A 25,718-nucleotide genomic window follows, 5' to 3' on the forward strand; every position below is an offset into this window, starting at 1 on the left:
CAGTGCTGGATAAAGAAGGATTACTTTAATAATTCACGTAATTTTTCTCATAGCTTCATCCTTGAAACAGTGCTTGCTTTTTTTAAAAAGAATTTATTTCCCTTAAAGCTTTTTACTGATTTATCTTGACCCATTTGAAATGTATTTTTACATACCTAGTTTTTTCCTGAATCTGAATTTTCTGTTGTTATTTACTTCTTCAACCTGTTAATATTCCCTTTTAAAACAGACTCAAAATTCAAAGGCATTGTCTGGTACACTCAATGTGGTAGAAGATTTAATACACTGGGTTCCAAATACTGACTTCTTGTGTGAAGTTTACACCTCGTTCCTTCTTATGCTTGAAATATTTAAGCATTCTTTAGGGACAATTTTCCAATTGAATATGCCTGTTAATATTTGATGATATAGAAAATAGTTTTGATTAAATTGAATGCCTTTTGTGATTCAAAGTGAGCATTGAGAGTACATCAGAATTTTCCTTAAAAGAATGAGACCTGAGTGATTCTCAGATTCTGCCTACTTCTTCTTCAACCTATAGATAGTCGGGTTGTATTTGTAGCCTTTATTTGACCAATCAAAAAGCTATTGTGCCTGTAATCTGTTAGACAATGGTTTTATTTCAGGTTGCAATTCTTGTTTTTATCCCTATGAAATTGGGGGTGTTTTTCAGATAGAAGCAAAAATATTGCTGAAATATGATTTACGCGTGGAATCTACCATTCAAACTCACTTACCAGAGTGTATAATTGTCTATAGTCCATTTGTTGTGAGGGAGAAAAAAAATTACATACCAGGTTCTTTTGCTTTGCTTGTGCTGTGTGTTCTTATCCAGCTGTGGCTACAAATAAATCAGGTATTTTAACGTTTGTTACTGAATTATTCTTATTTCTCTGATCCTAAAAGAGTGGTGTTTTAAAAATGACGTGAAGGTTTATTAGTGCTTACACAGTTATGCTCTCTATATAGAAAAAAATGCGCTGAATGCGTAATCTTTTTTGGAATTTATAATCTAATCGTAGGGTTGATATAAGAGCTGTGTTTAATGCCTTTTCTACATTTGTGTGTGTTCCTTATGCTTCTAAACTCAGAAGAAAATAGCATCACACTTTCAGTTTTTCTTTGTATGTTCTTGCCTAAGTGTTTATCATTGTCACTTATTTATTAAAATCTGTGTGTCCTCATATTTGTAGGTTTTAGACTGATTCTCTAAAGGTGGGATAACACAGGAGCATCTACAAAATTGTGATATGATTCAAGAGCATAGAATCCCTGTCCCTTTTTGATCCCTTTAGCTGTTACTACATTTTAAACGACCTAGCCAACTTCAGTTTTCTCTCTCTCCTAAAGGACATGGCTGCCATTCCCATAACAACCCAGGTACTTTCTGTGTGTAGATATTTTTGGAATTGAGTGTTGAATAAAGTCTTTGAGTGTGTCTTTACCTTTTTTATAGGATGTATCAGGATAAACTGGCTTCTCTCAAGAGACAGTTGCAACAGCTGCAGGAAGGTTGGTGTATGAGTTAATCCATCATTTCTAAATATACTTCTTAATATTACAAACCTTTGAAATCTGTGTATTTCACTTCTTTGTGTGAGTGATTTAAAATTTGGTGGGGCTGATTTTAGCTGTCCTAGTATACATTTTGCTATCTTCTGCTATCAGTAAAGTGGTGATTTTCAAACTGTTTTGAAATCTCAGGGCCTTCTGAAGAGCATGAACTGAAAACCACTCTGCCTAAAGCTAGACATTTTTAGAAGACATGTTACCAAAAACCAAATAAAATTGTACCATTTCTTCTAAACTAAATGCTGATGAACCGTGGATTATCCTTACTGTATTTTCTCTTTTTAGCTTGGTAAATTAAAAGTGGATTGTATCTTGTCGGGCGCTGTTTTTCGCTAATTGCAGTTCAGCATGGGGGTTAAGAGCACAGACTTTCAAGTTCCATCGTGGGTTTACCGCCCAACTTCACTACTTTCTAGAAGTTTGACATTGGGCTCATCACATTCTCTTGCTTAATTTGTTTTCTGATCTGTGAAATGAAGAAAAGGACAGTAGATGAGATTATGCACAAGGAGTGACTAGCACTGTTGGGCACAGTGAGAACTCAGGGACAGTTGGCTGTTGCCATTAGTTCTTCAGCTTCATTTTTGCGGAGTCCCTCATCAGTGAAACTGCTTTTCCACCAGGTACTTTTACTGCTTGGACTAGCCCGTCCTGTATTGATTTCTGCTTAATAGGGAAAAAATGTTTCCATGAGTTGCAGTCACACACCTTTGTTTTGTTTTCATTTTTTCTTTACATGATAATGGAAGTATTGCCAGAGAAAGAAATACATTCCACTCTAGCAAGTCTGTAAAGCATGACTGAGTGAGGGATTTTGAAAAAGACGCCATTAATTTATCCTACTAAAGCATGATCAGGAAACACTTCCCACACTAACTGGGACCCTCAGAATTAGCAGTTTTGGGGAAGAGCAATGAAATTAGACATTCGGTAAGAACCTGAGGTGTCCAGTATAGTCGGTATTTAAATTTAATTAAGTAAAATTAATTCTGTTTCTCTTTTTTTTAATATATTTTTTATTTTTCAACTACATTTGACGTACAATATTATATTAGCTGTAGGTGTACACGCTAGTGATTAGACATTACTATAACTTACAAAGTGATCACCCTAATATATCTAGTACCCTTCTGACACCATACGTAGTTACAATATCATGTACTATACTTCTTATACTGTACATCTACCAGCCACATTGCAAGTGCTCAGGAACCACATGTGACTGGTGGCTACCACATTGGAAGGTGCACTGCTGAGCATTTCCAGCAGTGCAGAGAAAGTTCTGTTGGACAGCATTGATCCAGACCTCACTGAGGGAGAATGAGGTTTTTCCAGGAAAGGGAAGCTCGTTCACTCAAACTCTAGCACCAAGTGGTCAGAATCGCATGAGGATGCCATCACCTTTCACTCCCCCCCACTTGCTAGAGAGTCTCAGCCCACTAGGTTGGGGTAATTTCTGCTCTGTGTGTCTTGGTTGAGAACTGTGCTCCAGTCAGCTCTGTTTGTGTGTGCCCTTCTTTGGTTCATGTTTCATCTTGATGTTCTAAGACATTCCAAGACAGTCACTGTTGGTGCTAGAAAGTCATTTTAGGAACCAAAATGGAGAGCAGATCTTCAAAGTAACTTTTTATTTTGTAAATCTCAAAATCAGGTACATTACAAGAATATCAGAAGAGGATGAAAAAACTAGATCAGCAGTATAAAGAGAGGATACGAAATGCAGGTAAGGCTGTATCTTAAATGGAAATAAATCATCCTCAGATGTTCTTCCTTTTGCTGATCATCGATGTTATGTGACCATAAGAGCTATTCTCCAAAATGTACTAGTATTTCAACTCTCCCACTGTGGAGAGAGTATTAGGAAAGAGAGGCCTCGAAGGCGCAGTTATGTAAAACTGGCTCATCTTTTCTCCAGTGGCCAATGAACATTCAGTAGTCAAGGCTTAGTGGTGGCTCCTTGCAGTTGGGTTGTCCTGCCAGGTGCCCAAGGGTCGTCTTGCATATTCTGTCTTGTGTCTGCAAGGCTGGCTTCATGGACGATCAGAGGAGCTGATGTGGAAAAGGGTTGTAGGTGATTTTGCTCCTGTTTTGAGTTTGCTGCTTCTGGTATTCTGTGCTCTGGGAGGAAGGAGTTTCCTCCTGTTTTTCCCTTCAAGTGTTGTATTATACACATTTAGAGAAAAAGAGTATGCTTTTTGGTCTGTTGTACACAGTAAATATACTCAATTTAACAAAAATTTGTTGAGCACCTGCTACCTCTAAGCTCTGAGCAGTACAGAATGGTATAACACTTTGTCCTTGACGTAAGGGAACTTGATGTTTCATTGAGAAAACACACCCAAATGTGTAAGTTAGGGGATGTTATGAGTAGAATAAAGAATCATGCAAAAAGTAAGATGGGATGACTGTTTAACGTGTGTAAACACAGATGCCTGTGTTTACCGGAAATCTTTTGTAAGTGTTAAATTTTGAAGCTCCTCGTCAGCCAGCACTTTGCGTGCCAGCCAGCATGGTGTTTGTTCCTACGGTGGTAAAAGTAATGTTGGGGTTTAAAATGAGGTTTCGGTGCCCCTCCTCAGGCTGCTGTCCTCTTGCTTTCCGATCCATTGACTTTCCAACTTTCTGTCGATGGAACACTTCCTTCTCTCCCCAGTGAGTTGATGTCCAGTGTATACGAGTACCAACAGATAGAAAAGGAGCTGAAGGATGTAAGCGATGCTGGGAAAATGGATGTAGGCATTAGCCTTCTGCCCATCCACATCCCCGCCTGCCCCTGTGGTTTACCCCCGCACTTCCCTTTGAGTTCCTGATGCATCTCCTTGGGACATCTTTATAAATCCTCATCCCTCTTGTTGGGGAAAACTGGTAGAAGATGAGATCCTAGGTTTAGGTCTTATATCACTTTAGGTCTTATGCCTTTAAGCAGGAATTTGCTCTTAGAGCCTCAGTTTCCCCATCTGTAGTGGGGTACCGACATCACAGAATTGGTTTAAGATGTAAGGAAAGAAAATGGATGCAAGCCATTTTTCTTAAACTAGAACTGCAGGGTGAGCATTGTTTTTCTTAATTCTGCTCTCAGTCCTGTCCCGGTGGGATCTTCCATAAACAGCTGACCCCACTAATGATGCAGAAGAGTTCCTAAGTCAGTCACTATCTTGAGTTTTAAAAAGGAAGTTCCATGCAGAGATAATCCACTTGCTTTAGTTGTGTCTTTTGTGTGAACCACCACCACCGACTCTAAATGCTTATTGCCAGTTTGACTTGTTGGTGCAGGTGTGATTTCTCAGAATGGCACAAACGTCAGATGTCCGGCCGTTTGTGCAATTTGCAAGTCTGAAGCAATCATAGCCGTGAGCGTGTTGGGGTGGGTGTGCCTGCGCTTAAGTGCCCAGAGATTCCCAGTGCTACACTTAGAAAATAATGAGTAGCTTGTCCTTTTCCTCAATTAGCTTTCTCATGCAACGACTGGTATTTGACATACGGATTCTTAATCTGGAGTCCCTGAAACTCGGAATCTTATAAAGTATGTGTGAACGTGCGTATGTGCTTTTCTATGGGGTAAGGGATCCATAGATTCCATCAGGTTTGCAAAGGAGACCATGAAAGGTGAACAGCACTCCCTGGAGTTGTTGGTCCACCCGCAATCTTTGCAGACTGTATGCAGTAGCCCCACTGTCACCAGGAAAGATTAGAGAAGCCTCAGACCTATTTTGTTCCAAGTCTTAGGTTTGCAGAGAGGGTTGCAATCTAGTCGTGGGGGAAGCTGATGGGTAAACAGTTGCTAATCACCTGGCACACAGTGGGTGCTCAATAAGCTGTTGAATACTATGGGGTGGATACTTTTAGGTTTCTGAGATGGGCTTGGTGAGTGAAGGGTCCACAGGAAAGGCCTTGCAGAGGAGGCTTCATTAGATCTGAAACTTGGAAGTGCATTCAGAGAGACCAGAGGGCATTGCTGGTGGAGACACATGAGCAGAGGCTGGGGGCCTGACAGGAAAGCCCAGGAGGGCTCGGAACCTCTGCTGTCTAAATTTTCAGGGAGTGTGTCCTTCCTCACCATGCAGAGCCCTACACGTAATGTTTTGAAGACATCAGTGTTGACTCTGCTTCTTGAGTTAGTGCACTGTTACTTCCTGACCCATCCTGCCCTGCAGAACTGGTGGAGGGTATGTACTGAGTGAAAGAAGGGATAACTTTTTTGTCAAAGTAGTTTGGTTCCTGCTGCTGTTTTTTGCCCTTGGGTAGAACTGCCAGAGCCGATTATGTTCAGGGTCAACTTTTAACTAGACATGAGTGCTTCTTTTATCCTTCCCCTTCGTGTATATCAACATTTCCCTGATGAAAACGTTTGTTCTGGGTAACCGTGCTTTCAGAAAGCAATTATTGCTTCTAAATGAATCCTAACATACTGTTGAGAAAGGTGACAAAGCCTAGCGAATCTAATTGCACGTTTTATCTCTTTCAGAACTCTTCCTCCAGCTAGAAGTAAGTATCATGGATCTTCTGGGTTTGCAGGCTCTTTCTGAAACTGGAATCTCGCTTTCCCAATCAGTGGCCTTTCCTTCTATCACCAAATAGTTAGTTGGGAAACGCCTAGCTGGAAGCCTTCCATCACTGTTCTGTTTGACTGAAGGACTTTGGTCTCAGTTCAGAAATTCCATCTATTCACTTGTTTGTCGGGCAGCCTCTGCTTATCACAGGGTATTAGGGGACACTCGTCCCCCCCTGCTTTCTTGTTGGCTTTGATCTCACATTATTGCCTTTTGGGAATATGTAGATTCCCAATTCAGATTACTATGGCCTAATAATTTGTTATATTGGTCCTCGGAACAGCCCAATTTCTGAATTGGCTCAACAATTTACTTTTACAGCTGAAACTCTCTGGGTCAGTAGGAAATATACATTAAAAATTTCTCCTTTCATTCAGCAGACATCTGAATGCTGGTTCTGTGTGAGGCACAGTGCTTTGGTACAGAGATGAGGGCCTACACTACTGCTCCTGGGGTGCTCAGCGTGTGTGTGTGTGAGGAGGGGTGTGGGTATGTGGGGGTGTGTGGCTGGGGGGAGGGGGGAGTTTCTCAGAGCCACACAGCAATGTGAGAACATCACAGCCAGAGCCCACCATAAGCCCCCTGCGTCTTCACTTCATGCCATGGTGAGATTTAGAAAATGGGTGCTTATGCAATTTTTATTTAATATAATTTCAGAGTTTGAGTACTTTGGGGTTCAGATACCTAATAAATTGTCTTCTACTCTTTATTTTATTGTGTCAAAAAATACAGTAACTCATACCATCGTGACTCAGTGTCTTGTAGTTAATTTTGAATATAGATATTTCATCTGGGACTACTTTTCTGCGAAATTGTGTCTTTAAGAAAGAGTTTACTTACTGTCTCTGAGAAACTTATGTTCTGTTTTAACATACAAGCCATAAAATATAAGATGTGGAAGAGAGGAAATACCTGAGTAGCCAGTGAGGTATACTCAGAAATATAAGCAGGAGTTGTGTGGTTTGATTTTATGTATTCATTGGAAAACTGGCTCCCAGGTACCCTGTTTCTTCAAGTGTGAGTTGCAGCTATTTCTCATATTTCCAGTAAAGGTATTTTCTTTGTTCTTGAGTGCTGAGCCAGACTTCAGGTTGGAGCCCTGGCTGCCAGGGCCATGTACCCTTAGCCTGTGTTTCTCTTTTGCTCAGACTGAACAAGTGGAAAGAAATTACATTAAAGAAAAGAAGGCAGCAGTGAAAGAGTTTGAGGACAAGAAGGTTGAGCTGAAGGAAAACCTGATTGCTGAGTTGGAAGAAAAGAAGAAAATGATTGAAAATGAAAAGCTAACTATGGAACTGACTGGAGGTACGAAAGCACCAGCAGGGTTTTGGGAGCCCGAGGGGGACCTGGTGGGGGGGGGGGCATTCCAATTTTTCCTTCTGTCTTCTGGGTTCCTCATCAGAGCAAAGGAAGCTGAAAGGAGAGTGGGCTTTGACATGACAGGTCAGAGTTCTAGTTCTGTCTTGTATTGGCTGTGTGACTTTAGTCAAGCTGCTTAACCTCTTTGAGCCTGTTTCCCCCTCAATAAAATGAGGCTGATCATACCTTATTTCAAAGGATTGTGGTTGGAAATATGAGTGCCTAGTACAATGCCCTATACATGACAGGTATTCAATAAATGGTAGACCTTGAATAATAACTGCAACCTTTGGTTTATGCTTTATTTAATTCTTGGGTCAGCTGCCATTCGTGTCTTGGTTATGTTCACAAATTACTTACCTATGTCCTTCTGCTTTGTTTTTTCCCCATCTGCTTTCATTACAGAAAATACCTTGTTTTCCTTTTACCTAGATGTGAGAACAAAGGCTTTTGGCTGAATCGTCTATTAGATCCCTTCTCCCAGGTGTTACTGTGAACATTTCAGAAAGAGTTGGTACGATTTTAGCAGGGGTAGCTAAACTGAACTCTTTTCCTGTAATGGTAGTAAAGTTATATTTACTTAGAGCCTGTCCCTCCCTTGCCTTCTAGAATTTAGTAATATGCATATGGGAACTCAGCAGGTTGTAGGCAGGTTTAGGGGAGAAGCAATATGGGGTGTTCTTTTGTTGCCATATGTAGACTGATAAGCCCTAGAAGGATACAGGGCGGGAATTGGCTTGAACTAGCTATTTTGGAATTTGGTAAAATTTCCATCAGCAAAAACTGCAGGGAAAATCAGTGGTGAGTTGGTCACTTGGATTTGTAAGGGGCATTCCTTCTGTACACCCCAAAATTTAACTTAACATTTTGAAGGTACTGACGCTCTGGCAGGCCTGATTTTAGTAGGGGTCTAGAGCAAATGCATTGTTTTTATGTTAAGTCCTTGGGGTTGACTTTGAAACTAAAAGTAACAAGAGCTGTGTTTCCCCATCTGTATTTTTGGTGCTGTGAACAAATGTGGCCTTCCAGTTGACATAACTTGAGCTCCAATCCCCCTGATACACCGATGAGAATGTAGTTGTGTCTAAAAAGTAGGAGTCTGACTGTTGAAAAATCTGATAGCTTCCTCATTGAGAGACTTGGCAAAAGGAATTCATTCTTTGAAGAAAGCAGCTCAGAAATGTTTTTTGGGTGAGAATGGATGTTAAAAGAGCATCTTCAGACATCACCATCTTGTTCTTGTTGACATGCATTTTTAATTAGGCCATGAGCACTGCAAGTACCTGTTCGGTACTAGTCTGCCTGCCTGTTTTCCGACCTGCATACCATTTTCTCTGACAGTGACTGTGGCTGGCACTGCTGCCTCATCGCTCTCTGCGAGAGCCACCAGATGTTCGGGAGCCTTCATTAGGCTTGTGGGAAATATTGTCCGTTTATAGCTGCTCCCTTTCCATCTGCAGGAAAGGATATCACCACCTTACCTGTGATTTGGCATCCTAACTCCTGACAAGTGGTAGAGGTTGTTTGGCCAGCAGTTTTACAGCCAGAATTTTAAGTGGGACAGGAGGCATCCTTAGTGACTTGAGGGCGAGCCTGCCAGGGTAGAAAAGACACATAAATATGGGGAATCGTTTGTAATGCAGTAAACTAGATTCCAGAAGTGCTCAAAGCTAGCCATGGGCATTAAAGGTACCGATGTCCTTCCTCAAGCCATTTGGTCCCATGGTGTGTAGAGCACTGCCAAGGTAATGATGGAGTGTCGAAAGAAAAGGCACTGGAGCTAGAAGGATAATTAGCATTTCCACAGATGGTGCTGCTATGGTGTTGGAGTAAAGGCCTGATTTCATTCCTTTCACCGAGGGATTTATTTCACCTTTGTGGATTGATGCCCAACATCAGTGTTGCCCAGCTCTGCCTAGACAAGAGATTTCTTAAAATCTCCCTTTCTGCTTCAACATGAAGATTTCTTGAAAACAAAGTGGAATAAGAGGCTGATGAGAAGCTTACTCCAAATAACCCATTGGAAATGGGTGTATTCGGTGACCTGCTCTGTCTGAACAGGACTTAGAGTGTTTACAGACCTCCGTGGGAATTGGTGGGAGGTTCTCTTCACCGCCCAAAGCGCTTGTGGAGAACTGAGGACACCTGGGTTGTGGAGGCGGAAAGGTGTCAGTGAAAACCTAGGCTGAATTCTGGGTCAGTGCTCCCCCAACTGGAACGTGTGTGAGTCACCAGGAGGTCTTGATAAAACGCAGCTTCTGCTTCAGGGCGTCTGGCATGCAGCTCAATAGGCTGCATCTCTAAGCATCTCCCAGGGGCTGCTGGTCGGACCACGTTTGGAGCAGGGAGGATATAGGGAGAATTACCTGAGAGGGAGTTTTCTCTGCAGTGGAGGTCAAGATTATAAGAAACTCAAATAGTTAATGAAAATTTAATGAGCTTTAAAATGTGGGGAGCTTTATCATTTTTAATTCATTTTTCCTCTTCCTATCTTTAGGACAGCTGCCTTTTCTCCTTTCTTCCAACAGCCCACTAACTGCCACTTCATTTTCTTTTGTAAGTTCTTGCCTCACCAGGGGCATCATCCAACCCTCAGTCCCCTGTTGAAGCTAGTCATGACATCAGCAAAACCTGTGAGTTTCCTTTAGAATATACTAGAGTCATAGCTGGAGCCACTGAATAATTACATCAAAATAGGAACTCCGATTCCTGGGTCCTTACATTGAGCCAGGTAGTACATGAACATATTAGAGCTGCCTCTACATGCTGACAGACGGGAATGAATCCTGGTCCTGTCATGAACTTGGTTCGTGGGGTTTTCTCACTTGGCAAGGAGATGGTGGAACCTACCCCGGAGGGTTGGTGTAAAGGTTAGATGAGACAATGCCTGGGAGGTGCTTTCAAGAGTGGCTGGAGTACGGAGGAAGCACTTAAGGAGTAAGCACTTAGGGACCGGAGGTTGTAACATAATTCAGTTCCTGCAGCAACTTGTGACTTGCCTTGGCAAAGCAGGCTCAGAGAAGCAGCTATTTACTCAAAGGGCCCCCAATGACATAGTGATTAAGCTAGCGCTTTTCTGACTGTAAACCTGCCGTGTTTCCCCGAAAATAAGACCTAGCCGGCCCATCAGCTCTAATACGTCTTTTGGAGCAAAAATTAATACAAGACTCGATCTTATTTTACTATAATATGAGATTGGGTCTTATATAATATAATACCCGGTCTTATTTTACTGGCAGACTGGGTCTAATACAGTATATGATGTGATATATGATACGGTATAATATTGGATCTTATATTAATTTTTGCTCCAAAAGACGCATTACAGCTGATTGTCCGGCGAGGTCTTATTTTCAGGGAAATACGGTGTTTTCTTAACTACCTCATTAAACGGTAGTTAACCTGAACCCGATGGATTCAGGTGGTACTGAGTGACTCACAAAATGAGGCTAATACCTAAGCTTTGTGTCCTTAAGGAGCATGTGTTCTGATAGTTATGAGATTGACAGTTTCCATGTCTTCCCTAACGTACAGCAAATGAAGGTGAAGATTTGACAGGCAGTTTGTACTGATTATAAAACCTTTAAGGTATATGTGGTTGTATTGCTGTAGGAGTGATAAGTTTCACCCAGTATGGAACACATACCAATGAGCAGGGAACCTTAGCCGTCAGTTCAGAAGAGGTCCCCAAATACCTGGGAAGGGAGAATGGAGATGAGGACTTGGGTTTTGGGTGGAGTGGGCTTGTCCCCAGGATGTTCTTTCCTGGTGCTGCCATGTGGAATCCAGGCTGTTTTGTTTAGTGTCGCTGAGGGTGCGGAGGAGGACTTGATCGGTTTATTCTTTAAATGGCATCCCTGAATTATGGGTAACTTTGGCCTACTGGAGATTGGTTCCTTCCTTCCCACCCTGGTTTGGCCTCCAAACACCTGGCCTTGATGGCGTCGCCCACCACCTACCCACCTCCTACAGGACCACCCATTTGTGGTCCCCACTGTGGTATTGATTTGTGATGGTGGTGAGCCTGCCCTCCCACTAGAGAGGGGCATGGGTAGTTGTGGTTTGCTCTGGGCCTCTAGTCTAGCCCCACGTAGCACTGCCCCTTGTTTGGGCATAATCGCCTGTGTGCTACTGTGTTTATTCTGTGGTAGCTTTTCTTCCACTTTCATCCTTTTTCTTAAGGCTGTTCTTTTGAGTACGGCAACAAATTTTTTAAAATAGCGAAACAGGTATGAATTTAATGGTTGAAGTATGTTAGAATGAAGCTTTTACTACAGTGGTTGGTACACTCTAGGCAGGTGAGCTGTTGGAGTGAATGAATTGGCCTAGAGAAGTGCAAAACAAAAGGCCAGCCAGTAAATAAATGGTAATTGTATGTGAATTGCTGGTAATTGTTATCAGGAGGCTCTCTCCCTAGGGACTAGCTGTAAAGTCTCTCGTACTGATTCACCCTGAGCTGCCATTCCTCAGCTGGCATCCCCATGCTACCTGGGGGTGCTTGTGTCGGGCGGTTTGGCCATTCACACACTCCTGGTGAGTCGAGCATTAGGATTATACTGTTAAAGATCGTATATAGGAGATGGTCTGCAGGGGAGCTGTGCACCTAGTCTAGTGGCTTATTGGGTGTTTTCTGTCATGTATACTCCCTGGTTTAATTGTTTGATGTTCAGTTAGATTCTGCAAATGTGTCCCCACTAAAGTAAACCTATGACGAGTCCCCTGGATCAGGGAGGCCTTCTAATTTAAGCCAGTTAAGAGACGTTTTGTGTCGATGCACCATGTGTGAGAGGAAGACTGATTTTCTTCTCAAGTGCCTTCTCCAGGGTTGCCACACTCCCAAGGTCTGCGTTTCAGTTCCAGAAGTTCGATGTTTTTTGGGGGGCGGGGAGGGAGAAGTTCGATTTCTCTTTTTTAAACTTTCATTTATTTAAGTGTTTTTCCAGGACCCTTCAGCTCCAAGGCACGTAGTTATTTCAATCTAATTGTGGAGGGTACAGCTCACAGTGGCCCATGTGGGGATCGAGCTGGCAACCTTGTTGTTAAGAGCACTGCGCTCTAACCAACTGAGCTAACTGACCGTCCCCGGAAGTTTGATTTTTGTCAGTGCACCCAGATTGAGCCCTTGGGACGCTTACTGGCCAAATTCACAGGATACTGATGTCATGAATACCAGCCTATTGCTTCCAGTGAATAATAATAATGTCCGGCAGACTCAGACCCAGGTGATCAGCATATCCTATTCTCTGAAAATCTGCCTTAGAAGTCAACTAGGCAAACCTGGAATTGTACAGTGAGTTAAGTAGATCATCTTACCATGTAGTTTGGGGGCTGTGATACTTACATCTTGATTTTCCCCTCAAAATTACATCTTCCACCTGGACCACTGGCTGGGACTGCTGCCTGCTTGACCCTCTGTCCTGGATGGTGGTAGGGACATACATGCTGATGCATTTTAGAGGCTTCTTCCTTCTGCTGAAGTAGTCTTTCAGAAATAATTGATTAGATTATTCCTGTGACTAGACTAATAAAAGGATTGATTTTCATCATTGCATAAGAATTTAGTTATATTTTTGGATTTGTGAGTGATGCATTGGTGATCTTCTGAGTTTATTGGCCACAATCAGACTGCGTGATTACCAGATCTTCAACTGTACCTTTGCTTCACTTACTTTTATCATGTATTGCCCACCCTCCCCGGCCGCCACACCTGGAAGCCCAAAGGGTAGGTGTCATGCAGGGGCTCAGCTCCCGCTCCCCACACAAGAACACAGGATATGGTGAGGCCAAAAAGGAACACCCACGGAGCTATGGATAGGAGGTTCACACCAGTATATTCTCGCTGGTGGCTGGGTTGGAGACACAAGAAGCAGGAGCCACACAATCCGTAATCTGCCGACCGCTTCCCTGCCAACCAACCCACCCCACTTGCTAGCTGCAATTCGCCATCCGCTTCTCTGCCAACCAACCAACCACCTAGCGTAGCAACGACGGTTATATTAGTGGCCAATGGCTCACTGGTAACAGCTGATGGCCACCCAGCCACAGCGGATGGCCATCTGATTACAGCTGATGGCCATCTAATAACCGAACCAGCACCTTTCTACGTGAGGCCGAGAGCCTGGAAACTGCTCTCCTGGCTCTGTCCACACAGTAGGGCACACCCAGCCACTGGCTTTGGTAGAAAGAACATTTTGTGATATTCATGTGCTGGATGCTTTTTCTTTGGTGCTCCCTCGGGAGGCTGAGCTCCCTTCTCACTGTTTCCCACATCAAGTCTATGTTGCAAAGCCTCACAGTTGACAGCAGTTGTCTTCAATATGTAACTTCTATTTCAGCTGTTTGCACCTTGACTTTTTAAAAAGATCTTTGTACTTTTTAAAAAAGGTTTTTCCTGGCTGAAAATATGATAATAAGAACTAGCACTGATTGAACTCTTGTTACGGCAGGTACTGTGCTGAGGGCTTTATATTTACTAGCTCATGTAATCCTCACAACACCGTGAGGAAAGAATTATTGATATTTCCATTTCATAGATGAGCTAAGCTAAGACACAGAGTATTTGTGTAGCCTGCCTTAGGTCACACAGCTGCAGCAGGGATTCAGACCCACTGGCCAGTAAGTAGCTGGAGAAGGCTGGCATCTCAGCATAGGGTGAGAGGTTTCTTTTAGGAAGAAGGCTCCCTCCCCTCACCCGACCTTATCCCCAAAAGTGTATGCATGCTTATCCTTCCTTTTACCCCCTCTTGCAAGTACACTTAGGAATATTCATTAGGTCTATGGTTCTTACCTCTTTACCTCCATTCCTCTGTAGGGGGGAAAAGTCTGTATTGCCCATTTCTGTTCTTAAGAGCAACATACAAAACCGTCTTGACTTTGTACGCATGTGTGTTGTATGCTGTTATATCCCGCAGTTTGCCATAGTGGAAGGTCTACATTTGCATTCTGTAAGGCTGTCCTGTCAGCTGTGCTGACAGTATGCATGATCACAAGTTAACTATTTCAGCATCAGGCTGGACGTCATCTAGTCGTTCTGCTGGAAACCGTGATGCCCCTACTGTGTGCCAGAACTATGGCTAGTGCTGGGATGGGAGCCGACTCCATGCAGGGGTGGAATCCCAGCGTCTGCTGGGGGAAATGTCCCACACTGTGTGGCACTTGGCAGGAGAAGTTTGTACAAATGCTCTGGTCCCTGTCTGTGGAAGCCTTCACAGAAGGGGGAGTGTTGAGCTGGCTCTCACAGGATGTTGTGTAGGAGTTTGTGGGGCCAGAAAGAGGAGGCTAGGCAGAGAGGACAGTGTGCAGAGGCTTGAGGCATAACAAGTACGGTGCTTTGGTGCAATAGAGTCGCTAAAAGCTCACACATGGTACATGTGGATGAAGGAGAAGGGAGGAAGACCGGAAATGTGGTTTGGTCTTTATTCTGGAGGGAGTGGTGAGCCATTGAAATACTTGAGCCATGTGCAGAATGATCTGATTTGTGTCTTGGGAAGATCATTTTGAGGGAGGTGAGATTATGATGAGGGGTAGTTAAAAGGCAAAAGTACCATTATCTGGGTGAAGGAAGACAAGTCACAGGTGACAGATTGTATTCTAGCTCAGAAGGATGGATAGATGTGATGCCCCTGGGACGCTGGAGAGGAGGCAGCTTTGGGAGGTGAGATGAGAAATGACTTTGCTTGGAACCTGAAGAGTGTATGGTCTACAGTCGTCCGCTGTAGGTTGTCATTCAGAAGCGTGGGTGGAGCTGGAGTTGATGATCCGAGATTCATTGGGATACAGGCTGAGACTGACTGGGCTCCAGAGATGACTAGTTTTTAAGGGGCGGGGCAGCAAAAAGGACCCCAAGGAGGCAAATCAGAAAAGAAGGAGAAATTTGTGGCAGTGGCTGGGGGAGGAGAGATTTTAAGGCGGGGGGAGTCAGCAGCCAGTGTCAGATTGCAGTGAGAAGTCAAGAAGAATGAAAAGAGGCCTTTATCATGATAGCATTCTTGGTAGTCAAGTAGCTACAAAAGGTTATTAAATAAAGAGTTTGTGTTTGTAAATGAAGATCTCATATAAAAATGTTGGCACTGAGGTCACTGGCCTTTAAAAGAGCCTTTATGCCAGGAGGCTCCAGTTCACCGCCCCCTGTGGGGACAGCAGGAATTAGTCAACTGAGATGACCCAAAAGTTCCTTCCAATCCCAAGAGCCTATGACTCTGTAGCCTCTTTAAATTTGAGAGAAAAGGAGGAAAATCCCAGGTTTGAAGGGCTAGAGCGATGCAGTTAGAATGGAAGACGGCAGGGCTGGGCTGCGTTTCTGAGACGGATGCGCTTAGTCAGCCGGTCTGAATCTTCTCACCCAGACCCTCTCTCTACAGTCTGATATCGGTGTCTGGCTCGGGCCAGGTGCCCCCAGTAAAACCGTTCTAATTGGGTACCTGTGGGGCAGGTATTCTTACACTCGAGGAATTCTCGCTGAGTTCCATGGGGGTTCGATAGATTTACTCATTCCATTCTTGCCACAGATTCTATGGAAGTGAAGCCCATCATGACCAGAAAGTTGCGGAGGCGACCAAATGATCCTGTCCCCATTCCAGACAAGAGGAGAAAGCCTGCTCCTGATATCCGTTGGCGTCAAGCCTTGGTCACTTTTTCTTCCTTAAGACGATTGAATCCTTTGCTTATCCATTTGGTACAATATACATGGTTCTTGTCCTGTAGATAATCGTCATATTTGATTGGAATTCGTAGGTCAGCCATTTTATTATTGGAGTCCTCAATTGCTGCTGCTTTTAGTGGGGGGGGGGGGGGGATTGGTTTATAGAGAGCAGTTATTTGGGAAGCTACTTTGTGTTGGAAGTTCAACCTGGTCTTAATACTCACTTGGAGATTCAGGCGCAACTGAAAATTTCATGTGCCTTAATTTTTTCACCTGTAAAATGAGAGTAATAGCTGCTTTTTGTACTTCGGATATTTATGTCCATAAATCTGGATTGCACACTGTCGTTAAATGAAAACAAATGAGATTTCAGTCAGATATAAAGAAGCCCCTCATAAAAATGGTAATGGGAAGAGGACATATGAGGAAGTATTGTTTCTGTCCTCTTGAGGAGATAATAAATAGCCATTTGCACAAAATGGTTCAGTTATTTGTCTGCCACCAAGAGAGGGTGTAACTTCAGCTCCCTTTATCTTCACAACTGAGAATTTAAGTTGCTAGGGAAGATTAAGTCCATGGTATGTATGTGGAAGTATTCAGATCTTTGGAACAAAAGCACTTCATCAATTCAGGATGAACTTCTTTTATTATGTGCTGTGCTCTCTCTATTTTAGTTTCCTAGTGAATCTCCTTCCACCTTCCCATAGAAGTCTGTAAGGCGGGGGTGTGATTTCTCTTGTATGCCTGGTACCACATGACACTTAGGAGAGTCAAAAACTTCCACAGGGCAAACGATTACAAGATTTCATGTAGCATAACCATACATTGCAAATTCTAAAATAGTCGTGCCATTTTGCTGATCTCTGCTTGGAAGCCATGCTTGTCAGACACATTCCTTTAACTCTCAGCACCCCAGCTAAACTACTTGTTAACAGATGAACAGATCATGGAGGATCTGAGAACCTTAAATAAGGTACAGTTTGATTTTTCGGTTTATTTGAAAGCTTAGGCTTGCTGTGGTTTTCTGCTTTAGTTTGTTCACATGGTGCTTATTAAATCAATTTGATACCTTTGACACCTTACCTTGTGTCTGAAATGATTTTCTCTAAGATTTTTTGTTCTTCTTCTTACAGCTTAAGTCACCCAAGAGACCAGGTAAGTGAAGGACGTTATTGGCATTTGTGCAATCTTTTATCATGTCATCGGAGAAGCATGCAAATACCTGATGGAGGATTGTTAACCATTTCCACAAATAAAATGTCCATCATTTGCCTGAGAGTAGTCATCATGAAAGCAGAAGGGAACCTGAAGTGTACCCTCGCCTGTTTTTTTTTTTTTTTTTTTTACCCTGCTATGTTCAAGTTATTTTTGTCTTTTCCTTAGGATTTATTGTAAAAGAGACATTTGATTGCTTGGCTGGTAAAGGTTTCCTTCTATGTTGACAGCCATAAGATTTAAGTACACATCCATTTCTGAAAATGAAACCGGAAGGATTTTTCTGTATTACTTGCCTTGTGGAGTTTAGTACTAGGCACTGCTGTTCCAGCCAGGCTTTTCATGGCCTGGCTCTGGTAAGGGACTCGCAGGCTGCCTGCAGTCCCAGCTTACAGAAGCGCTGGCCTCATGTTCATGGTGGTTCCTTCCAGAACAACACTCAATAGCACTCAAATGCTAGGCGGTCAGATAGAGTTCTGAACTGGCAAGGCAGTTTTGTTTTGTTTTAAGCACTGTGATTACTCACATATCCCTCTACTCACTGAGTTTTAGAGAAGAAAACAAGATTCCTTAAATAATTTCCTCCTAAGGGCCGCTGTGGTCCACAGAGGGGTCCTGGGTTTCTGACGGCATGATGGGGAAGGGGATATTTGAGTGTGTGAATTTAGGTCATTCAAACCCACTGTAGTTATTAGCACTGTATTAGCTTGACTCTGTGCATACCCAAATAGCCTGCTCAATCTAGTAATAAATGTTGCTAGAAATGACTTCATGTTTTATAAATTTAAAGAGCTTTACCCAATTCTTGTCCTGTGGGCTTCTGATGGTTACTGGGATTTTAGTCCTACTCTAAGTGACCTGGGGCAAATCCCGTCGTCTGCCTGAGCCTCAGGTTTCTCCTCTGCAGTGAGGTTCGTCTTCTCCTTGCTTTGCTTACCTCACAGGTGTGCTTTGAGGATCAGGTTAGATGTAATATCTAAGGATTTTATTGGAATCCCATTGATTACAACTGTAAGGACTTGATCATGATTATTACCCCCTTTTCATATCATTTCAATTAAAGCATGTTAGCTGGTGGACCCACATGTCTGTTACATGCTTAGTCATCGAAAGAACTCTCTGGTTCCTCCAGCATCCCCGTCCTCTCCCGAACACTTGCCTGCCACACCTGCAGAGTCTCCAGCCCAGAGATTTGAAGCCCGGATAGAAGATGGAAAGTTGTACTATGATAAAAGATGGTATGTTATGGAAAAACAGAGGTTACTCGTAAGAGTCTCTCAAAAAACCACTGAGGGCTGGGTCTGTCTAGTGTTGTTATTTCAGGGCATGGCTACTGCTTAACTTCAATAGTATCGAAAGTTGAATAACCTTTAAAATGGATCGGGAGTCATGATTGATACTACTTGTTAGGTCTCTGAAGGCAGTGTTTTCCAAAAATATGTTCTTTGCATGGTGGCCCCCTTTCTCTCTCCTTGTTGCCGCTACCAAGAATTTGCAGGCTTATATTTCTTGTGGTGCTCCTGTAGACTGGGGCCAGGGTTTGTGTCTACCTCTGCCTCCTCTTAACTCTGCCCCTGTGTGCTAAAATTGATAGGTGTTCTGTGGAAAAAAGGATTTTGTAGTCAAATGAGTTTGGGGGATGACCATCATGTTAAGATAAATGGGTTCTTCTTTGTCGTACCTTGTGGGTCCTCTGATATGCTAATATGCATTGTGAATTTCTAAGATGTTATTATAAGGTGTTACTTATTTGCTGAGGTATCCTTTCACATGGGTCATCCTGCTGCATGGGTGTTCCCGGAAACATACTTGGGGGAATTATATCCTAAAACACACTAGTTAAAATTGAAGACAAATTGAAACCTTCAGACCACCAGTGTTTTCATTGGGGAGGATATGGCAAAACAATATGGAAGAACCTTAAAAGCTCATACATTTACTCGTATTCATTCAACAAACATTTACTATCTGCCCTGTAACTAGGCATTCTGCTAGGTATTAAGTTATCCCGGGTCGTGCCACCTTTTCACAGCTCTTTTAATTCTGATATATTCCTTTATTTATTGTCCATTTGCAGGCCTACTCTTACTCAGTTTAAGTCATGGTAGACACACGGGGGTTCTGCCTTTCCACTTGGTCATATGCAGAAGGTTTTTCTGGGTAATTGTGTGGTCTCTCTAATTATTTATATGGCTATGGAATGGTCTTTTGAGTGTCGATATGTTTAACCCTAAGTTCCAAAATTAGGGTAGTGGTTATTGTGAATTTTTTGAGCTTTCTTAAAGAAAAACTCCAACATTGAGTTAGTTGGTTGCCTTATAATATTGTACTCCCGAAGTTGGCAAAATTGCTTAGATCTAGTCATGCCTGGAATAAATCAGTTCCACCTATTAGGTTCCAGTGAGTTGATTACCTAGTGGAGGATGAAGGCTTGCTCTATCTGTAAGTCTGATCTTGGTGACTTCATTTGCTTATTCTTTGGCATTCTTCAAAAAAGCCAGTTATACTGTATCTTAAAATTGCTTATCAGAACATATCACCAGAAGATGGCAGGTTCTAACAGCTCAACACACTGAGGAGCAAAATAAGATGAAAAATGTTTCAAATAATGAAAACCAAATAACCTTTAAAGATCAAGCCCACACATAAGAACCGGCTTCAAAAATGATGAGATTTATCACTAACATTTTTACGGATCTATGAGTCCTAAAGCCATGTGATATTTCAAATAATGTTTATTTTGTAATTGTGCTGCTTTGGATCTGCCTCTTTCTAAGGCTTAGTCCTTAGACTTTATGAGACGTGCCGTGTGGGTGAAAATGCTGTAAAATACAATTTTTATTTTTCTAAAGAAAAAAATCCATAGTGACTTGTGTTTCATAATGTAAAGAAAATGATCAGGTTGACCTCTTAAGCATTTTGAAGGGATTTCACTATCTTTCTCACAATGGCAGCAGAAATTTTAGAAATAAGGTCTCTGGGAGCATTTTCCTTTTTCAGTGAATTTGAAGTTGCTTTTATTCTATTGTTAATATTGAGATTGTTGTTTTCTTCTGTGTTCTGTGTGTTTCTCTCCTTTGGCCTTGGCAGTCAGATTTCATGACACATTTGTTGAAAGGTAGGTCCCTCCCTTCCTGCTGTATTTGGAAGGTGTTCATGGGAGTCCTGGCGGGTAGGTTTAACAGTGCAGCACCAGCCTCTCACGTCTCACCAGGCTCTGGTGTTTGCCTTTTTTGTCCTTGTCAGTTTGAAGGCTGTCATTTTTCCTTCTTTTTCAGTATTCATGGCCTGTGGCTGAGAGATGAACTGAATGGCTTTATGTTCTTTTCAGTGGTATGGAGTATTTTGGTGAAACTGTATTTCTGGCAAAACATGTTTCATTGAGTTCTAAATGGCTTCAGCAAAATGAGTGTGATTCAGGCATCCCATCTTGGCATGAACACTTAGCAAGCTACATTTCATTTTGAAAGATAAGCACCTTCTCTTTGCCTTGGTCTTATACTGCTTTGAAGGCATTTTATATCCTGCTGTAAGTATTCCTCACATTGCGATTTGGACTAATGACCCTTCTTAGAAAGTACTGTGAAGGTAGCTGATCCTTTAAAATAACTATCTGGTGGTGGTGGTAGACTGTTTTTTTCTCCTCACATTAAATCTCAGGCTGCAAACGTGAATCAGAAAAGAAGTCACCCACTTGCTTGAGTGGACTTAACCCTCTAGCCTTCAACTGACAAAAGAGACTGTTAACTCAAAACGGTGAATATTTGCAACTAGAATTGGGACTCCTTTGAGGTACTATACCTGTGACATGGTCTTCCTTTTTTGGGGGGGTGGGACAGGTGCAGCATGAAACAGTATCAGGATTCCCAGTACGATACAAAATTAAATTAATTCTGCCCCTACTCTGTCCCACTTTTTGACCCACCTTCTAAAGAAATTGCTTTCTTCCATAATAGTAGTGGTTCTAGTGCATTGGGTTTAATAGTAGAGGCAAAGCTTTGAGAGCTTAATTGTAGGATTCCCAGGTCAGAATTTCCATTACTAATAAGGTAAGCTTGACATCTGGGGCTTGTCCTCTGAGGCTGTGTAAAGTATTTTTTTCAGCAGAGATAAGTTGTATATTGTAAAATGGGTTAGTTCGCAAAAAAGTGATAATGTACATTTTTTTACTAATCTGGGTCTGTTGATGTTGCTTTGTAACATTTTTTATGTCTAAATGCATTTTGGATTGTTTCATGTTCTATTATTAGTCTTTGAAATTGGAAAGTAAATTTGTATGTTAAGGTTGTCATGTACCTTTTGGTTTCAGCTTGAAAACCTCCCTTATATGAGCACTTTTAATTTCTGAGGACTTATTTTTTTTCATAGAATTCAGATAATTTAATAGATTTGCTATCCAAGGATAATGGTTCCCCAAGACCATTGTGTGGCGCATGAGAATCTCCTGAAGTCCCAGAGATGGCTTCACGAGGACCTGGGAATTAGTTGGATTGGAAGTGGGCTGCTTTGGGAAACACGCTGGCCAGCTCTCCTTTCGAGCAAATGGTGACCAATGGTGGACATTCAAGCCATCACCTTTTGGTGGTTCCAGAGCAGACAGACTGGGGAGGTGGCCAGATGCTTGAGTCCCAGACCACTTCTCAACGGTAATAGACCAGATTGCATTGTTTACTCCTGATGTTCGCTTTTAAGCCAGTCAGGTGTGTGGGGTTTGGGCTCTGAGCACATGTGAAAAAAAATGCAGCACATCTTATGAGAATTGTTTGAATAGTCCCAGAGTTAACTGTTTGTCTTTAACAGACATTAAGACATTAGTTTGTGACATTAAGTTTTCTTTTTATCCCATTTTTGTTATTTAGGTATTTTCTAGAAAATATTTACTTTCTATTAGGTTGGTGCAAATGTAATTGCGGTTTTTGTAATTTTAACCTTTTAAACTGCGATTACGTTTGCACCAACCTAATAACATAAGTAATGCCTGTTTATTCCGGGAAAAAGAAAGCTGTGTAATAAAAGGAATACCACTCTTAATTTAGATTTTATATTTTTATAAAATTTCAATATACATTTTAATATATAAATTGACCCATTTTTGTGTGTGTGTGTATGATACATCTAACATGCATATATATGTCTTATTACAAACATGGGAATGTAATGGACATAGTTGTTTTTCTCTGTTTAGTATATTGAGCATGTTTCCACCCAGTAATGTATTTCTACACCTATCCATGACCTTCCTTTATTAAAGTATTTAGAAAGTAGTGTCAGAATGACTTGAGGCTAGTTGCCTTTTTTATTTATTTATTTCTTTAATAAATCACAGTCCCCATAGAATAACTGAATGTTCTCCCCTCTATATTTTTATTCTAACCATTACTCAAGACATTAGTATTAGATGTGGGAGGGAAACTCTAGTTTGAGTTTTGCTGTGAACTAATTCAGCCTTCATGCATTGTGCATTTCAAATCTTGTGATATTACATATTTAGCATAATGAAGGTCCCCTAACCCAGTTTACCAACTAATCTCTGGCCAAAAGCAACTTTGAAGCTGGAACTAAACCAATCTCGCTATTCTAATTGCATTTATGATTCGATTTCTTTTAACGGTGTTTTCAGGAAGTAAATTGACTTGGAAAGCTGAGTTGTTAGCTCCTAAGTAGCAGGTTAAAGAGAGTTTAGGACCCAGATTGGAAAAAGCTCATTGTGCGAGTGAAGTACATCCTTTACTGTGATATCTTGGCAGTAGATTATTTCATTATATCAGCAAAATGAAGTCTGCTTTCTTCCCCCACAGAAATAATGGTAAGATGCAGTGCTTTGCTGGGAGATCCATTTTAGTTGTGGTGGAATTTACGAGTTAGTGGGTCTATTTAGCCAGATCTGTGCAGCCAGAATGAACCAAAGGTTATGTTCTTGACTGAATAGAGGCTGGCCCAGTCCGGGGCTGCCAGCAGAAGCTCAGCTGGTTTCCAACTCTTATAATCTAGCAACTGCTCCTTCATCCTGTGGCAGCTGTTGTGCCATTAGAGCTTTGGCCCTGCCTTCCTCACTTTCATCCTTGGCTAGTCCCTGAACTTGAAGACATGGAGGTGGTCCTGCACTACAGGCCAAGAGAATCGATGCAGGGCTGAAGGGGGAGTGTCTGCCTTGTCTATTCCTTCTAAGCGGCTCTCCTGACTGACCAGGCCACACTGGATATTCTGGTGCATGTCACAACACTCAGAGAACTTCACCTAGTTAGTGGTTGCCAGGTGTGGTTATTTAATCTCCTTCACTGTGACTATTGGAAGTTCCGTGACAGCAGGGGCTTTGTGGCCTTGCTCACTGTCTGCCTCCAACCTGCAGTGTAGTCAGTGGTACACAGTAAGTGATTAATTGAGTGTTTGTTTGTTGAATGAGTGAACAAAGTAAGGGCTGAATTTGGCCTTCCCTCTTGTTGATGACTTATTTGAACAAATAGAAAATAAAAACTAGTAGGACAGTTGTTGAAACACATATATTCGTTTTGTCTCCCCAACCTTCTTCAGTGTTTTGGGGTGAAAACAGAGGTTTTACTTGAAAAATTATAATTTACTTTTTGACCTGGATCATACAGTCCAAATAAAGTAAATAGAGAGTTAATTTCCTAGCTTTATCTTTGACTTCCTTTTTCCCCTCTGCAGAGGGACCAAGAAATATGTTTTAGATTTAGAAGATTAGGAGGTCATCTAATCTAATCTAATCTGAGGATGGAAGACTTTAAATTAAACCTGAAATTCAGACTTTTCCTCAAATATAAATTAAGACTCTTTTAGTTACATTTTTTTTGTTGTGGTGATGATTTCTTTTTTTCTTCTTTCCTCCCTTCTTAAAAAAAAAATGTGTTTAACAGTATTGTGTTGTATACTTAAAATTTGTTAAGAGGATAGAAGTGGTTAAGAAAATAAACTTGTGACCTGTTTTTGGCAGGTACCACAAGAGCCAAGCCATCTATTTGGAGTCCAAGGACAACCAGAAACTGAGCTGTGTGATCAGCTCTGTTGGAGCCAATGAGGTAGGGAAAGCAAAATGTGACAAACCTGCAGTGTGAGTGTCACCACGAAATATGGTGGAATAATGTGTTACATGTGGGTTAGAGTCTAAAGTCAGTGCTTTCAGGCAGCAATTGCACATAGGCAAAACTCCCTTGAAAATCCTTTTCTTTGTTGACTACAATATACATGGATTTGTGTTTTCCTTGTGGTATCTGTGAACTCCATGTACAGTGATTGACTTGGGAACCACTAGCTGGACAACGGGAAAGAACAAAAGGCAAGTCTGTGTGATACCTGCCTTCAGATCCTATTGCTTTGTAAGGGAACCATCTATTGAGAATGGAACCTGCCTGGGGAGCATACTGCATCTACGCTTTGTTACTTCTTTAGAAGTAGTACACTTTCATGTGTACTACTAGATTGTGCTGTGAGGAGGTAAGGAGCCCCCTGGCCCAGGGTCTGGCAGTAAGTGGTTAATAAACGGGTGCTGGCCTGATCTGACCCACACACTACTCCTTGCAGCTGTCTTTCCAATTTGACACGTTCTGTTGTGCCTCTGAACAAGCAGCTACCAGGCTCATGCCCTGAGGTGTTGGTCTCCTCCAATCGCTGATACAGGAAGGGGACTGGTTCTGAAGTCAGCTCAGAGGCTCATGTTACAGATGATGTGACTGGCCTGTGAGTTCGCTGGCCCTTCATTAGGGGGTGGCAGCAGTGTGTAACTTGTATGGTTAGTAGTTAGAAAAGTTTAAACCTTGAATAGCTGGATTGGCTGGATCTCCTATCAGTCCACAGATGTCTCAAAGAAGGTGATTTTTGTGTGTCTACGCTCTGTAACTTATTTGTGCCAGTGCACCGCAAATCTAATGAAATTGGATTCTGAGATAACTTAAGCCTCTTCTGTTCCCCCAGCTTCCTGAATTGAAAGTGCCCGCAAATGTGACTAGTTTGCAAAATGATTTTTTACTTAGAAATTAGGGAGAGCCTTCCAGATAAATGTACCCATTCTCCTTTGGGCTCAGGATGTGTATGTCACCTCAAGCCAGTCAGAACCAGAACAGGGGATCTAATAGACCTGCTCTTCTTCAGCAAGAGGCCTTGTGATTTCACAGCAGAGCTTTTGCGCCTGGCTGTGTGGTCTGCTGTACGAAGCACGTGTGACCTCCTAGTTCCTGAACTGAAATAGTGCAGTGTTCTCCTCTGTGACACCTCAAGATTTTTCAGGACAATAGAAATGCAAATTAGATTTTTTTTCTGTTTATGCTGAAGATTGTCGCCCTTTGGCATAATAGAGTGTCAGTGAGGTCTGACAAGGAAACAGTGACACTGTGACATGTCTCCTCAGTGAGACAGAAGCATGCAAC

The 25,718-nt window shown here is 42.1% G+C and overlaps 1 protein-coding gene across 2 annotated transcripts in view; it reads left to right on the forward strand.

Annotated features, from left to right (window-relative positions):
* SUDS3 (SDS3 homolog, SIN3A corepressor complex component) overlaps positions 1 to 25,718 on the forward strand; it is a 33,973-nt gene that overhangs the window by 3,461 nt on the left and 4,794 nt on the right. The window contains exons 3-12 of one of the 2 annotated variants that reach the window (XR_013992517.1): positions 1,457 to 1,512; positions 3,224 to 3,295; positions 6,038 to 6,057; positions 7,271 to 7,427; positions 15,989 to 16,084; positions 17,034 to 17,095; positions 17,256 to 17,277; positions 18,470 to 18,575; positions 20,428 to 21,129; positions 24,290 to 24,374. Coding sequence is in view for 1 of the 2 variants with exons in the window: in XM_081037660.1 (XP_080893786.1) it covers positions 1,457 to 1,512; positions 3,224 to 3,295; positions 6,038 to 6,057; positions 7,271 to 7,427; positions 15,989 to 16,084; positions 17,034 to 17,095; positions 17,256 to 17,277; positions 18,470 to 18,575; positions 24,290 to 24,374 (676 nt within the window). In the remaining variant the exon portion in view is untranslated. The remainder of the gene's footprint in view (positions 1 to 1,456; positions 1,513 to 3,223; positions 3,296 to 6,037; positions 6,058 to 7,270; positions 7,428 to 15,988; positions 16,085 to 17,033; positions 17,096 to 17,255; positions 17,278 to 18,469; positions 18,576 to 20,427; positions 21,130 to 24,289; positions 24,375 to 25,718) is intronic. The other variant, XM_081037660.1, reaches the window with a different exon arrangement.

The sequence above is a fragment of the Rhinolophus hipposideros genome, assembly GCF_964194185.1.
Source record: "Rhinolophus hipposideros genome assembly, chromosome: 24".
Lineage (NCBI taxonomy): Eukaryota > Metazoa > Chordata > Mammalia > Chiroptera > Rhinolophidae > Rhinolophus > Rhinolophus hipposideros.